At 43.0% G+C, this 13192-nt stretch overlaps 1 protein-coding gene across 1 annotated transcript in view; it reads right to left on the bottom strand.

Moving 5' to 3' along the window:
• Positions 1-907: 907 nt before the first annotated feature.
• Positions 908-13192, bottom strand: part of NT5C2 (5'-nucleotidase, cytosolic II) — a 91570-nt gene continuing 79285 nt past the window's right edge. The window contains exons 14-18 of the mRNA XM_018553427.1: positions 12344-12514; positions 8232-8283; positions 4824-4884; positions 3208-3384; positions 908-1563 (exon numbers count right to left, since the gene is read on the bottom strand). Coding sequence (XP_018408929.1) covers positions 1315-1563; positions 3208-3384; positions 4824-4884; positions 8232-8283; positions 12344-12514 — 710 coding nt within the window. The 3' untranslated portion in view covers positions 908-1314. The remainder of the gene's footprint in view (positions 1564-3207; positions 3385-4823; positions 4885-8231; positions 8284-12343; positions 12515-13192) is intronic.

The following is a 13192-nucleotide window of genomic DNA, read 5'->3' on the forward strand; positions in this document are numbered from 1 at the left end:
ATTGCTTCTGCTCACATCTTGGACATTTGACAGTATATTATGGTGCCGACCGATATTCACCAGTTTGGATGGGTATTTTGAATGCATGTTTGTAAATGGACGAATAAAACAGTATTGCACGAGGAGAAGGTGCTGTTTTTTTGTTCTTTTTTGCATGCTTTCTGAGGCTTCTCAACCTGTCACGGAACAGCAGCTCCCACTGTGCAAGTGTAGTGAAATCCTTTCTGGGTCACTCCCCCTGTGTTCTTGCGAGACCTCTACCAAGTGCTGACAGATTGAGAAATATATATACCTTTCTGACAGCCATGGCTTCCATCCATGGTGCATAGGGGAGAACAATGTCATTGGCCTTCTGGCAAAATCCTGGGAAATCTAAGGATCCCAAATCTGTGCCAGAGCAGCTTATGACCTGGGATCCTCACCTCTCCCAGGATCTTACCGGAAGGCCTATGGCATCACTCACAAGCAGCAGTGTAAGGTAAATACATTTTTTTATGTAATGTTACACTTGTACATGGAAGGCTGAGGCCCTAAAGAATAACCAGACCTGACATTTTTACGTAGGGTCTGCTTTAATAAGATCATTAAAAGAAACCTAAAAGAGCTGACTCCACTGCAGCAGATTTAATGCGACAAGTAGCAAAGCAAGTACTATAGTGGAAATGTGACATGCATTGCAGAAGAGCGTAGGCTGCCCTTGGCAAATTTGTTTACTGTTAGACTTTGGCAGGATATTACAAGTAATGTCCACAAGGGTGAGCTCAAGTCACTACTGTCAGAGCAGCGGAACACAGCAAATCCCCAACTTCTCCGAATGGACATCATTAAGTGGACAACCATTAACTGGTAACTAAAATGGAACACATCAAGCGCTCCACTGCCAGTACTAAATAATTCACATTGCTACTTTGCAATATACAAAACCTATGTGCTCAAAGGAGCCATGTGCCTTGTTATCCCTCAGCTCTGCAGACAACACATTGCGGGATGGTTTAGGAAGTATAAAAACTACAATAGAAAAAAGAATGTAGTAAATACTGTGCCCCATCTCTCACAGAAGAGGCCTGGGGAACTCTCTGACAGAAATGTACGACCTGGAGGAAGAGAGTGCAAATGCCAACTTGTGTTCAGAACTTTGGACGGGAAAAAAACAAACAAAAAGGAAATAAATTCCAGAGAAAAATAAATGTTTCTTTCTCTGTGTGTGAATGGAAAATTCTCTCATGGAAGGAAAATGTTTCCTTGTAGAATATTACAGTGACTTGTGGTGATACTATTATATCCTGTCTAGGATAATGATTGGCTTGCAGCATTCTACTCTTCTTCCTCCTCCTCCTCCTCTTCTTCCTCCTCATCATCATCCTCGTCGTGGCAGTGAGTAATCTCCTGTGGGGTCTGTGGGAAGAGATTAGGAGGTTTGATCTCGCTGATGGAGCGGGTCAAATGGTGTCGCTTGAAGTCAGAGTCTTTGTAGTCCAGGGAACTGCTGTTCCTTGTTGCCATTGGGGATTCGGATTCATTAATATCTACATGAATATGCTCCACGGTAGATTCATGGGGCATCTAGGAACAAACATACAATAGAAGTTTAAACTTTTTATTTACTGAAATTGTCTCCAAGATTTGCCTGTGTAGCAACCGGGCAACTTTCACCTTTTATGTATTAGAGCAAGTGTCGATGGGCTTCGTGTCAGAAGTTCCTTTCGTCACATACAAGTCAATGGGAATGCAAAAGCAGCCTAAAGCAAGTTACTGTAGCTGAGAAGATCACATTTAGGTCAGATGTACCTGCCAATGAACTGTGAATATTCTCAGAAGGATCTCAAACGCAAGTAGAACACACATGAAAGAAAGCTGCACATGCCCGTCAACACAAGCCCTTAGGTAAAAAAAGAAAAAGATGACTGGCTGGCAGGTCTTGTTCTTCTCAGACATCTGAAAACACAGCAAAACATATACAGCTATTGCTCACTTAATGACCTGCCTGTTTAATGACCGCTCGGACTTACCACCAGCCCTCCGACCAGTCAGTATTGTACACAGTATGAGAACATGGGTCATGCTCATCTCACGTCATCCTTATTCAGTCTCATGCCCACAGTCGGTCAATATTGACTACTGTAAATTAATATTTACAGTATGCCAACCTACGTAACGTACGGTTTAGAGCTGATTCGCTTAACAACCTAGTTGTAGGAACAGAACTTGGTCATTAAATTTAGGAGTGTCTGTATTGTAAACTTCTTCTATTTACCTTGGTTTTTATTATATCCCTTAAACGCCTGCTCAGTATGTGCTATTGAACCAGCCTTGAGGTCTGCATGGTTTTACACTGTATTGTTTTACAATGTCACAAAGAAAAAGCGTAGTTTCTCACCCCTAAAATAAACTGATCTTTGTAAAATCAATAATCCAGCTTTCTGATTGGATAATTAACCACATTCCAACTTTACAAGCAATAGTGAGAATTCCAGGTAAGCCTTTATATACCAGAACGTGACCAATGAATTTGTGATTACATTAAACATTACACTTTGTTAAAAGGAAATGTGTACTGTAATAATATGGAGGTTACCTTTACCAACGTCTGTTTTGAAAATGCTAGTTGCACGGGTGTCAAGCTGATCCATCCCACATCCAGCATGCATATCAGACGTTTTACATTTACTCTGATTTTGGATGCTGTATATTTGCTCCAGTTCAACAACAGCTTCCATATTTCTTTCAGAACAAAAAAAATTCAACAGATGCCAAAAAAAAAAAAATCCTCCACTATTTACTACGTGACTCATGAGTTCTAACCAGACGTTTATGCATACTACCAAGGAGCTGTATTACTGAGTGGTGCACTGGCAACACATTTGCCCATATCCCTAGTGTTGTCACTTGCAGAAGTCCTTTTGGACATTCCTGAAAAGGGTCTTGGCTGAGCTGCTGTATGAAGTAGTCACAAAACATGATACCCAGACATTAAAAACCTAAATAGGGGAAACATATCGCAAAACTTTTCAATCACTTGAGACTGCAAAAGTACTGTTTTTATTGCAATAAGCAACCAAACAGAATCTACATTCTGTCACAATACACTATAAAAGGGAAAATCTGATGGGCTGCCATGGCAAAAAAAAAAGAGTTCTTCCATAAGACATATTAGATCATGAAATCCATTGAGTGACATTCAGATGCTGAGTGGAGAGAGTAACTTACCAGGACGTGTGCTGCTCTGAAAAGGTAGCTGAATGGGTAATACAAGAGATTGATGAAGGAGGCTGCATAGAGATCTGCATATCGCATCACTTGATTGGCAAACAACGTCTGACGGGAGCCACTGCGGAAAAGGCTTCCCATCATCCCATAGCACATGTCCATGTCGTGAGTGACTTTCTGCATGAAACATAAAAAGACAAATGAGGGTTCTCTATATGTAGTAGTTTGCCATTGCTTTACATCTGCTTTTCTGATCTTTGTAAAGTCTGACTATTCTAATCAAAACTCCTACCTGTGTCCTAGTTTTGCAACAATCACATAAAAAACATAAAAGGATCCCTGTACATAGTATGTAAATACACTGAAAAGATCAGTTTGCGTGTTTGTATGATAAAATATTAGGCCCCATTCACACTAAGCGATTTATCGCGCGATTTCCGCCGCGTTATCGCGGATTTTTGCAGCGCGATATCGCGCATTTTTGCCGCGCGATATCGCCGGCTAATGCTATTCAATGGAGCTGTCTTAGCTCCATGTCGCTCGTCGCGGTCGCAAGTCGCTTCTACAGGACCCGTTTTTCAGCGGATTTTGCTTTTTTCTAATGGAGCCCGACGGAGAAGGTTGCGCTACCGTCGCTGGATCGTCGCCCCGAAAGTCGCGCTATCCCGGCCGCGTGGATCCGCTGCAAAAGGTATGTCGCTAAGTGTGAATGGGGCCTTAGGGATGCACCTAAAGTTCGCCTGCCGAAAATGGTACTTTGGGCAAAATACTGAAAGTACAATTTTTGGACCGAAAATGGGGTGCATCTCTAGTTTCTCTCCTCCCTGCTGGGTGCTGCTCTGTGTCCCCCTCTGACACAGCGCAGCATACAGCGGGAAGGAGATAAACTTTCAGGAGGCTGAGCGGGGCGGTAAGGAGAGTGCTGTCAGTGGTGTCACAGGAGGCCGAGCTCTCTTCCACGCACCATGCGCTCAGCCTGCTGCGACTGTGTAAATAACCTAGTATGTTTACCGTGTCCACAATCATGAATGAATAGGAAGTGCTCTACATCACTTCCTGTTCATTCATGATTGTGGACATAGTAAACATACTATCTCTACAGTTTATGAAAGGACCCGAGCACTCAGTATAGAGTCTTCCTGTTCATTTATAACATGAGCTGCAGAAAAACAGATTTAGGACTCTGCGTCCTCAATTTCTTTTTCTATTTTATAAGGGAAATATCAGGGGTCTGTTTAGACCCCTGATATTTCCCAAAGCCTCTGACAGTAAAGTAAAAAATAAATAAAAATATAATATTGAAGAAATAATTTTAAAAAGGTTAGGAAAAAAATTATTATTATTTTCGGTTTCGGTCTGAAAATTCCATTTCGGTGCACCTCTATAAAATACTCCAGAAGGAGAATTACTTTTTACTGGATAATATGCTGGCAATACTGCTAGACCATGTAGTAACATGATTTTGCACACTTGGGCACATTATAAAGCACAATTGATATGCAGGTATGCAGTGACTTGACAGTGTATTTAATAATAGCAAAAATGTAATAAGATGCCACATATTGTTATGGCATTAACATGATGAAATGACCTTTGTGAATAAATGGTTGTAATACCTTAATTCGTCTCTGGATGGAGCTGATGTCAGGCCTCTCATTACTGCTACTGTCCAGATGTCTAGGATATAAATGTTTAGTGTTAATTCATTCCATATGTAGAGTTGTAGAACGTATAAACAGAAAAAAACAAAAGAGAGAGCGCTACTACCTAGAGAAAACTTGTATTGAATGGCATCTATTCATAAGAGAAAGAACAAATGTGTGTAACTTACGGTTGGAAGTCTGCAAATGTGTCAAGGATGGTGGAACAGTGACCGGTATCTAGAGGGAGTCTAAAGCAGAATGCTGCAGCAGTGGATGGATGAAGGGGCACTGTGAAAGATCCTAGCGGCAAGCGTGCACGGCTGGCCAGGCCGGGCCACGGCGGCTATGGGGGGGAGGAACGCGGCGGTTGTGGAAACGGGACCGCAAACGGCTGTGTTCGCTGCGTGTATGGTGGAGTCAGATAGGTGGGCAGAGTATCGACAAGACGTCTGAGTGGGTGGAAGCTGTGCACAGACGGGCTCGCTGTATCGTGTCGGCTACGCGTTTCGAGGCACAGCCTCTTTGTCAAGCCTTAGGGCAAAGAACTTTACAAAGAGGCTGTGCCTCGAAACGCGTAGCCGACACGATACAGCGAGCCCGTCTGTGCACAGCTTCCACCCACTCAGACGTCTTGTCGATACTCTGCCCACCTATCTGACTCCACCATACACGCAGCGAACACAGCCGTTTGCGGTCCCGTTTCCACAACCGCCGCGTTCCTCCCCCCCATAGCCGCCGTGGCCCGGCCTGGCCAGCCGTGCACGCTTGCCGCTAGGATCTTTCACAGTGCCCCTTCATCCATCCACTGCTGCAGCATTCTGCTTTAGACTCCCTCTAGATACCGGTCACTGTTCCACCATCCTTGACACATTTGCAGACTTCCAACCGTAAGTTACACACATTTGTTCTTTCTCTTATGAATAGATGCCATTCAATACAAGTTTTCTCTAGGTAGTAGCGCTCTCTCTTTTGTTTTTTTCTGTTTATATGTCGAATTTGCAGGGTCCTCTCCCTGTCAGTGAGAGCCTGCACACCACAATTTACAGCCCGTGATTTTTCCAGTGACCAAGTATCAGTCGTGCGCTTATGTTTTTGTTTTTCTAGAATTGTAAAACGAATGGCCGAAAGATATAGCAGACTGTTTAACCATGCAGGGCTAGAGTATAAAGAACGCCAAATGCTGTACCACAGGACTTAATTGAAACTCAACCCCAAACCAAAATTTATTTCTTCAGTTTTGAGTAGAGTAAGGAAGGACAATTCTCAGGTTTTTTTTTTTATTGCTGTGTCCTTGCCGAGATTTCCCTTCACTTCCTGTCCCAGTAGCTACACACTGTGTGATGGGGAATCCTACCCAGTATTGACCAATACAGCAAAGAATACCTGACAGAGGTTCTAGCATTACCGCACTCTCCCATCAATTGAGAGATAAACACAATACATAAATGTTTCAGGTAACGTAACAGGTTTCCTCCTCCAATAGATGCTGAAGAAGCAATTTAGGACATCCTGCACTTGCTTTACTTCAACACCCGCTACAACCTGCTCATATAATAAAATAAAGCTTTATATTACTGCTTGCATACAAAGATATTGAAATTGCACAGCGTTGATCTCTTGTGTCCAATAACTGCATTCTGTTAGCAGTGACAGAGACTTTTCACCCATGTCCTCCCTCTGATGAGTTATGATAACCACGTCATAGGGCGGACGTGTGTGGAATGTCTCTGTCACTGCTGACGGAATAACGTTTTTGCACGCAAGGGATCAGCGCTGTGCAATTTCAGAATAAAGTTTTTTGATGTAATGGATCAGCAGCATGTGGGTTCACTACTATCCTATGTAGACAGCGTGGGGGAAGTGACACAACCCAGAGGTTGCCGGCACCCACGGCTGGAAGGAGAGAGGCACTGGACATTAGAGCAGTTTTAAAGGAGAACTATGAGGTGAGTGCTTTTCACTCACCTCATAGTTCTAGCCGACCCATGACAATGAGACTGTCACAGGTCGGCTCAGTAGATCGGGAGGTGAGCGAACACATGCCGGTGTTCGCTCACTTCTCGATTCTGTCACGTCTCTCTGCCGTGACAGGGAAGGGGTTGGATTCCCCCCTGCCCGCTCAGATCCTCCAGTGCTGACTGGCGTAACGGACGGACGGACGGACAGGGGGGGGCCTGGTGGTTACAGCTGGCTCTGCCTCTAGATAGGCAGAGCCAGCTGTCACTCACGTAGCTGGGCGGATCTCGACATCGATGTCGGGATCCGCTGCGGCGTTTGAGTATACCGCGAGCTGTGGCTCGCGGTATACTGAGCTTAGGGTAACGGGAGGACGCTAGTTTGTGTCCTCCCGTTACCCTAAGGAGTTACATAGTATTTGGGGTTGAATAGACATACGTCCATCAAGTCCAACCCATATAGGTCCACGCATCATCTCATTCTTAGGGATACTGGTATCCCTGGATATTACGGTCCCTCAAGAAATTGTCCAAACGTTTCTTGAACAAATCTACACTCTTGGCTGAAATCACTGCCGGTGGCAGTGAGTTCCAGACCTTAACCGCTCTTACTGTAAAGAACCCTCTTGGCCCATTGTGCTGGAATTATTTCTCCACCAACTTTAGGTGGTGGCCTCTAGTCTTTGTAATGGAGTTAATCTCAGACAGTTTGTTGCCAATGTTGCTGTCACCATTGAACATCTTGTACAGGAAAATCATATCCCCCCTTAATCTCCTTAATTCCAGCGTAAACATGTTTAAGGTCAGAAGCCTTGTCTCATAGCTCTGGTCCTCCATTCCCCTAATTAGTTTTGTTGCCCTCCGCTGGACTCTCTCCAGTTCAAGGACATGCATTCTCAGTACCGGCGACCAAAACTGGACTGCGTACTCCAGATGTGGCAGAACCAACGATCTATATAGAGGCACAATTATAGACTTGTCCCTGCAATACATCCCCTTCTTAATACAGGACAAGACCCTGCTAGCTTTGTTTACTGCAGCTTGGCACTGCAAGCTACCATTCAGTTTGTGGTCTACAATGACCCCCAAATCTTTTTCTATTTCTGACTTCCCTAGCGGCATACCCATGATTGTATAGCCTATTTGTTTATTTTTATGTCCAAAGTGCATTACTTTGCATTTATCGACATTATACCTCATCTGCCATAGTATTGCCCACTCCCCTATTTTATCCAGGTCCTCCTATAATGTTATATTGTCACGATGTTATATTGTCAAATGAGAACTATGGGGAAAAGCCCTGACCCCATAGTTCTCCTTTAAGGATATGTATGAGTGGCTTTATATTCCTGCTACATTGTACTTGGCCAACTCTGTCATGCAATGCCATTACTCTTTCCATCTTGTACACTCACATACTACTTACTTGTACAATTCTGCCAGGAAGATATCCAAGCTCTGAAGCTCTTCAAAAAGTGCTGAATTGAATAAAATAACAGAAGTATATGAAGCACTTAACATAGAAGACGTAATGAAAACAAAATAAACAACACAAAATGATGTCTATTAAAGGCAAACATTTTATAACAGAAAAAAAAAAAAAAAAAGGCGGAAAGCAAGAACACCAAAGCCAGAGACTTCTAGGCATGGAAGTGACAATAGAGATACCCAAAACAGAAACACTATGAAAGGAGACAAACTGCCCGAAGTATAACAAGCACAATCTAGATCTGACTCATCTCACTACCACAAGGTCTTTTGCCAAGCTGGAAGAACCTCTGGCAGCCGAGTGTCAACAATAAATGGCATTGTGCAAGCTTGCCCGAATCTTAGCATGCTGCCCACAAAATGAAGACTTAGTGAGGCCATCAAGCTGTGTCATGTGACACTGGGGACAGGGAAGGATGCCAGGAAACAGCCAGAATAGAAAGGAAACAAAGCAAAAGGTGGGAATGACCTGGGGATGGATTTCGGGACTTAAAAAGCGAGAAGAAATACACCGTATGTGTGCGTATTTAAATATACATTGGAAAAAAGATACATTTTATTTGAAGCAGCACTCGAGTAGGATTAAGGGGGGAAAAAAAAATAAATCTTACTTTTGGCACTCAGCAAAAAAGGTGGTGGACTCTTGATGAGGCACCTCATGCACATGTGTTTCTGCAATCCTATGTAGGGTTAAAGTTCCTCTGGGTGACATGAAACCATGTCCTGCACAATATAAAGATTATAACCCTCACCCTGAACTTATCTACAACAGCCTAGTTGCGGGTCATCTGCTTACCAATATACTAGGTTATTAGCCTGTCCACTATTCATAGATGGAGTTATTATCATACATATGCAAAGCACATTAAAGTGTAAGCCCACCCAAAACCGAGCAGTCAACCAATTGGCCTCCACTGTGACATCACATGCAATCCGAGCAAAGATGTGGCAGGAGCCAGGATAATGGGAAAAGAAGACAGCTGGTGGTTGAAATTGTGAATGGACTCACACTAAAAGGTTCAGAGGCATTAGATGCTATGTCAGTCAATGGTTAACGCTCAGTAGTAGATAAAAGCTTTAAAGTGAAGGCCTCCTAGTGGAGAAATGGACTATTTATCAGCTCTTGCAAAATTCTATTTCATCTTATTTGCTGCTTTGAAGGGAATTTGTCACAAGTGCTGATATTAGTATCAGCGTTGCAAATCCAGTTTTTTAACTCGCACATACTATGTCTAGTGCAGTCTCCCATGTCAAAGAAGAATTGCACCCATCAGAGGATTAAAGCCGCTTCTAACACTGCCGTCATCATTTAAGACAGATACTCTTTGTAATGAGAACCATGATGGGAATCGAGGGAGTAGAACATAACTTGGCAGGGTAATATCTAGGGATGCACCGATACCGATACTAGTATCGGTATTGGTGCCGATACTGAGTATTTGGGCAAGTACTCGCCCAAATGCACCGCTACTTACCTCTGATACCGGAACTTCCGGTCAGAGGGAGATTTCCTCTGACCGGCAGTGCCGCGAAGGAACATGGAGCCGGCTTCCCAGCCAATCAGCATCGAGCCGCCAAGCATCATGAAGCCGACTTCATTCAGTCATAACCTGCCTCCCGGCTTCCTGATTGGCCAGAAAGCCAGCTCGATGCGGATTGGCTGGGAGTCCGGCTTAACTGCCAATCAGCATGGAGCCAGCCAAACAGCATGGAGCCGGCTTCCCAGGCAATCAAGAAGGCGGGCAACTGCCCAGGAAGCCGGCTTCATGCTAGCGGAAGTACCAGTATCGGCGAGTACTGAAAGATAAATATCGGTACTTGATACTGAAAAACAGGTATTGGTGCACCAGCAAACTGCTTGCCCATCTCTGGAAATCTGGATACACAGGTTAGAGGAAAATTAGGTTGATGGAGGACTTAACATCCTCACTTTATGACAAACAGCCCTTTTTAAAACTTGGTACATGAATCCACACACCCATGTAACGTCCCCCATCATTTGGAGATATAAAGAAAGTGGGAAGCGGACAATGCCACGGCGATGTGTTCATAGACCTTGTTGGACTAATTCTGTTCTGAGCACAATGTTCGGTATCGATGGAAGGGTATCAGGGTCTGAATAATTTGCAATCTTTCTCCACTTCCCACTCTTTATATATTTCCTCCCGAATGATGGGGGACGTTCCCTGGGTCTGTGGATTAACGTACCAAGTTTTAAAAACGGCTGCCTCCTTTCTTCCTGAAGAAGCTTTGGCGAAACGCATAGAAGGCTGGACCTACTGCACATTTAAGCACAAGTTAGGGACTAATGTTATTGTTAAGGAATGCATTGTCACAAATTGTATATGTAAATTGATGATTAAAGTGCATACTGAGCTGATTGTTAAGAACAATGTGCTGGTAGGATCCAGGGAGGTGTGATGCCTGGATGAGTCATTAATAACGTGAAGGAAGATGTTGCTGGTACATACTCTAGTATGAGCAATGGTTTTATATGTTTTAATATTGTTTTATTGTACTATATTATTGAACATGTGATGTATTTATATATATTATTCGTTCCCTTTGCTCCCTTGGAATGACACCTTAAAAGCCCCATCTTTGTTTTGTGGATGTATGGTAAGTTTTCGGGGTGTGGTGTCTGGTCTCTGTGGTGGCTCAAATTATTTTATGGTTTAAGTGGTAGTAAACCACCAACACAAAATTGTAAAAGTGGGCCCCCAGGAGGTGTATGCCATAATTTGCTAGTATGCACACCATATCAGTACATTATGGCAGACTTACCTTGCAGGCGATCCCCTCCAGTGCTGAAACATCAGTGCTCTCCTCCGTCGCTGGCACTTCCATCTTTCCCTGGTCTTATTCCAGGTTTGGCATCTTCGCCCTCTTCATTGGTAGGGATAATGTAACTCCCATGCATGCACATGGCAGTTAATTCATCACGGCACAGAACCTTGTCGAGCTTGTGCACTGAGCTACGCATGCGTGACTTACTGTACACAAACACTGGCAGGCAGGGAGGAGCAATTATGACAAAAGAGTGACATACAGAGTCTCTTCTGTCGTAACAAAACCCCTACCTGTCACAATTTTTTCCATTCCATTTCTTACATTAAAATTCAGTAATTCAAAATGAATTCCGAGTCACTGGTGTCGGTAACTGAACTTTGTTTTCTGCCATAGTAATACTCAGAAATGTTTTGACCAGACACCCTCATTAGTTCATAAAAGCTTGTATCAATATACCAAGGAAAGTCATTGACATTTTTTCTGTAAAAGAATATGACTCCATCAATGAGCACTTAAAGGGTCAGTTCACCTGAAACAGATATCTCAGTTATAGATGTAAAACTCTAGGCACAAACACCCAAAGAGTTCTCACATCCCCAGAATGTTCTCACATCCCCAGAATGACTATAGAGATGAGATATGTTTGCCAAATTTACTGTCCCAACAACATCCAGTCATGGAATCACTGCTATATAATGTATCTTACAGAGATGGCTTAGACATCCTTAACAAGTAATGCTAGACTTCATATGGCCACATTAGATAGGGGACCCAGAATGACAGCTTCAGAACTCTCACCATCAGTCCCAGACACATTTATAATGAAAGTGTATGATTTACCTTGCTGGAATTTTGCTATAAACAGGAATATCAGTATTGAGTGAACTGACCTTTTAACACAAAATAGTATTAACTGGACCTATTTGTTTTAACAAATAACTGTCTGGGGAAACAAGTAGCTATACAAACAGCTAGTTTCTAATTAATTACACTACATTTGTCAGTTCACTACAAAACAAATGACGTTAAATGTTTTCAGCTATCCAATTTTTCTCTAAGTAATACTTTATATAGTCAATACCTTTATTTAATTCTATGACACTAATTGCATTAGCAGTCAAAAAAGTTACAGGTAAACAATGATTAAAATGATTCATAATTCTCTGCACTCTATGTCCTAAAGTAGTATCTAAAGTCCAAGTTACATATTATTCTATAATTAAATACTGTTCCATCAACAGAATGATTGAGACGTCTTACAGCTTTTGTCTGTCCACACGTGCAGCTCCTGTGCCATCTCCGGGATGACCAAGAATGTCCTCCACCCCTGACGCTTTTTGGACTTCAAAATATCGCCGAAGATGTGATCTCCAATATACAATATATCTTTCCCTTTAGCTCCTAACAGGTCGCACACAATGTCTGAAGAGCCTAAGAAATAAAACAGCATTTTAGGATTTCTTAAAATAGGTTAATATATTACATCAGCATCCAGAAACTGGCTGGCTTCAGAGCCTCATGCGTCTCCCAGGTGTCTTGAACTTTTAAAGGGCCATCCCCCAAAGTAGAGGACATTGGGGAGATGGGCCCATGGGGGTCTTTGAGGATCGACTGCACAGGCATAGCAAATGGAAAGAAGAGTTTGGCTACAGGATTAGAAGAATATGGCAAGTTACAGCCAGGGTGAAGGTAAGTATAAATGGCTTGGAAAGAATGGGTTACATAAGCTCAGGGGTTTCTAGAAAGGAGGGGGTTACTGCCCTTTATGGTAAAGTCTGCTTGTTCTTTAGGGCTCATTCTAACAAGCCCTTACGCTAATACAGGCCCAGTCTGGTGCTCACTGTGTAGGGGTGGTGCTTTGCATTCTTACGAAACAGGGAACTGATTACCTTTTTTTCCCTTTATTGAGATGTCACAAAAGGACATTTCATTTACTTCTATGCACCACAGTCGAGCTGCGGCATGGAAACATGAGGAAAGACCTCAACGCAGTGCTATTGTGGGAACAGGGAAAATAAAAAGCAATTGTTTTCTATGTGCCCTGGCATTGAGCCTGCGTTGATCTGTGCAGTTCAACTAATATGTTGTGAAGGAGCCCTAAAAGATAAA

This window comes from Nanorana parkeri, unplaced genomic scaffold (assembly GCF_000935625.1).
Source record: "Nanorana parkeri isolate BGI_ZX_2015 unplaced genomic scaffold, ASM93562v1 scaffold119, whole genome shotgun sequence".
NCBI classification, from domain to species: Eukaryota; Metazoa; Chordata; class Amphibia; order Anura; family Dicroglossidae; genus Nanorana; species Nanorana parkeri.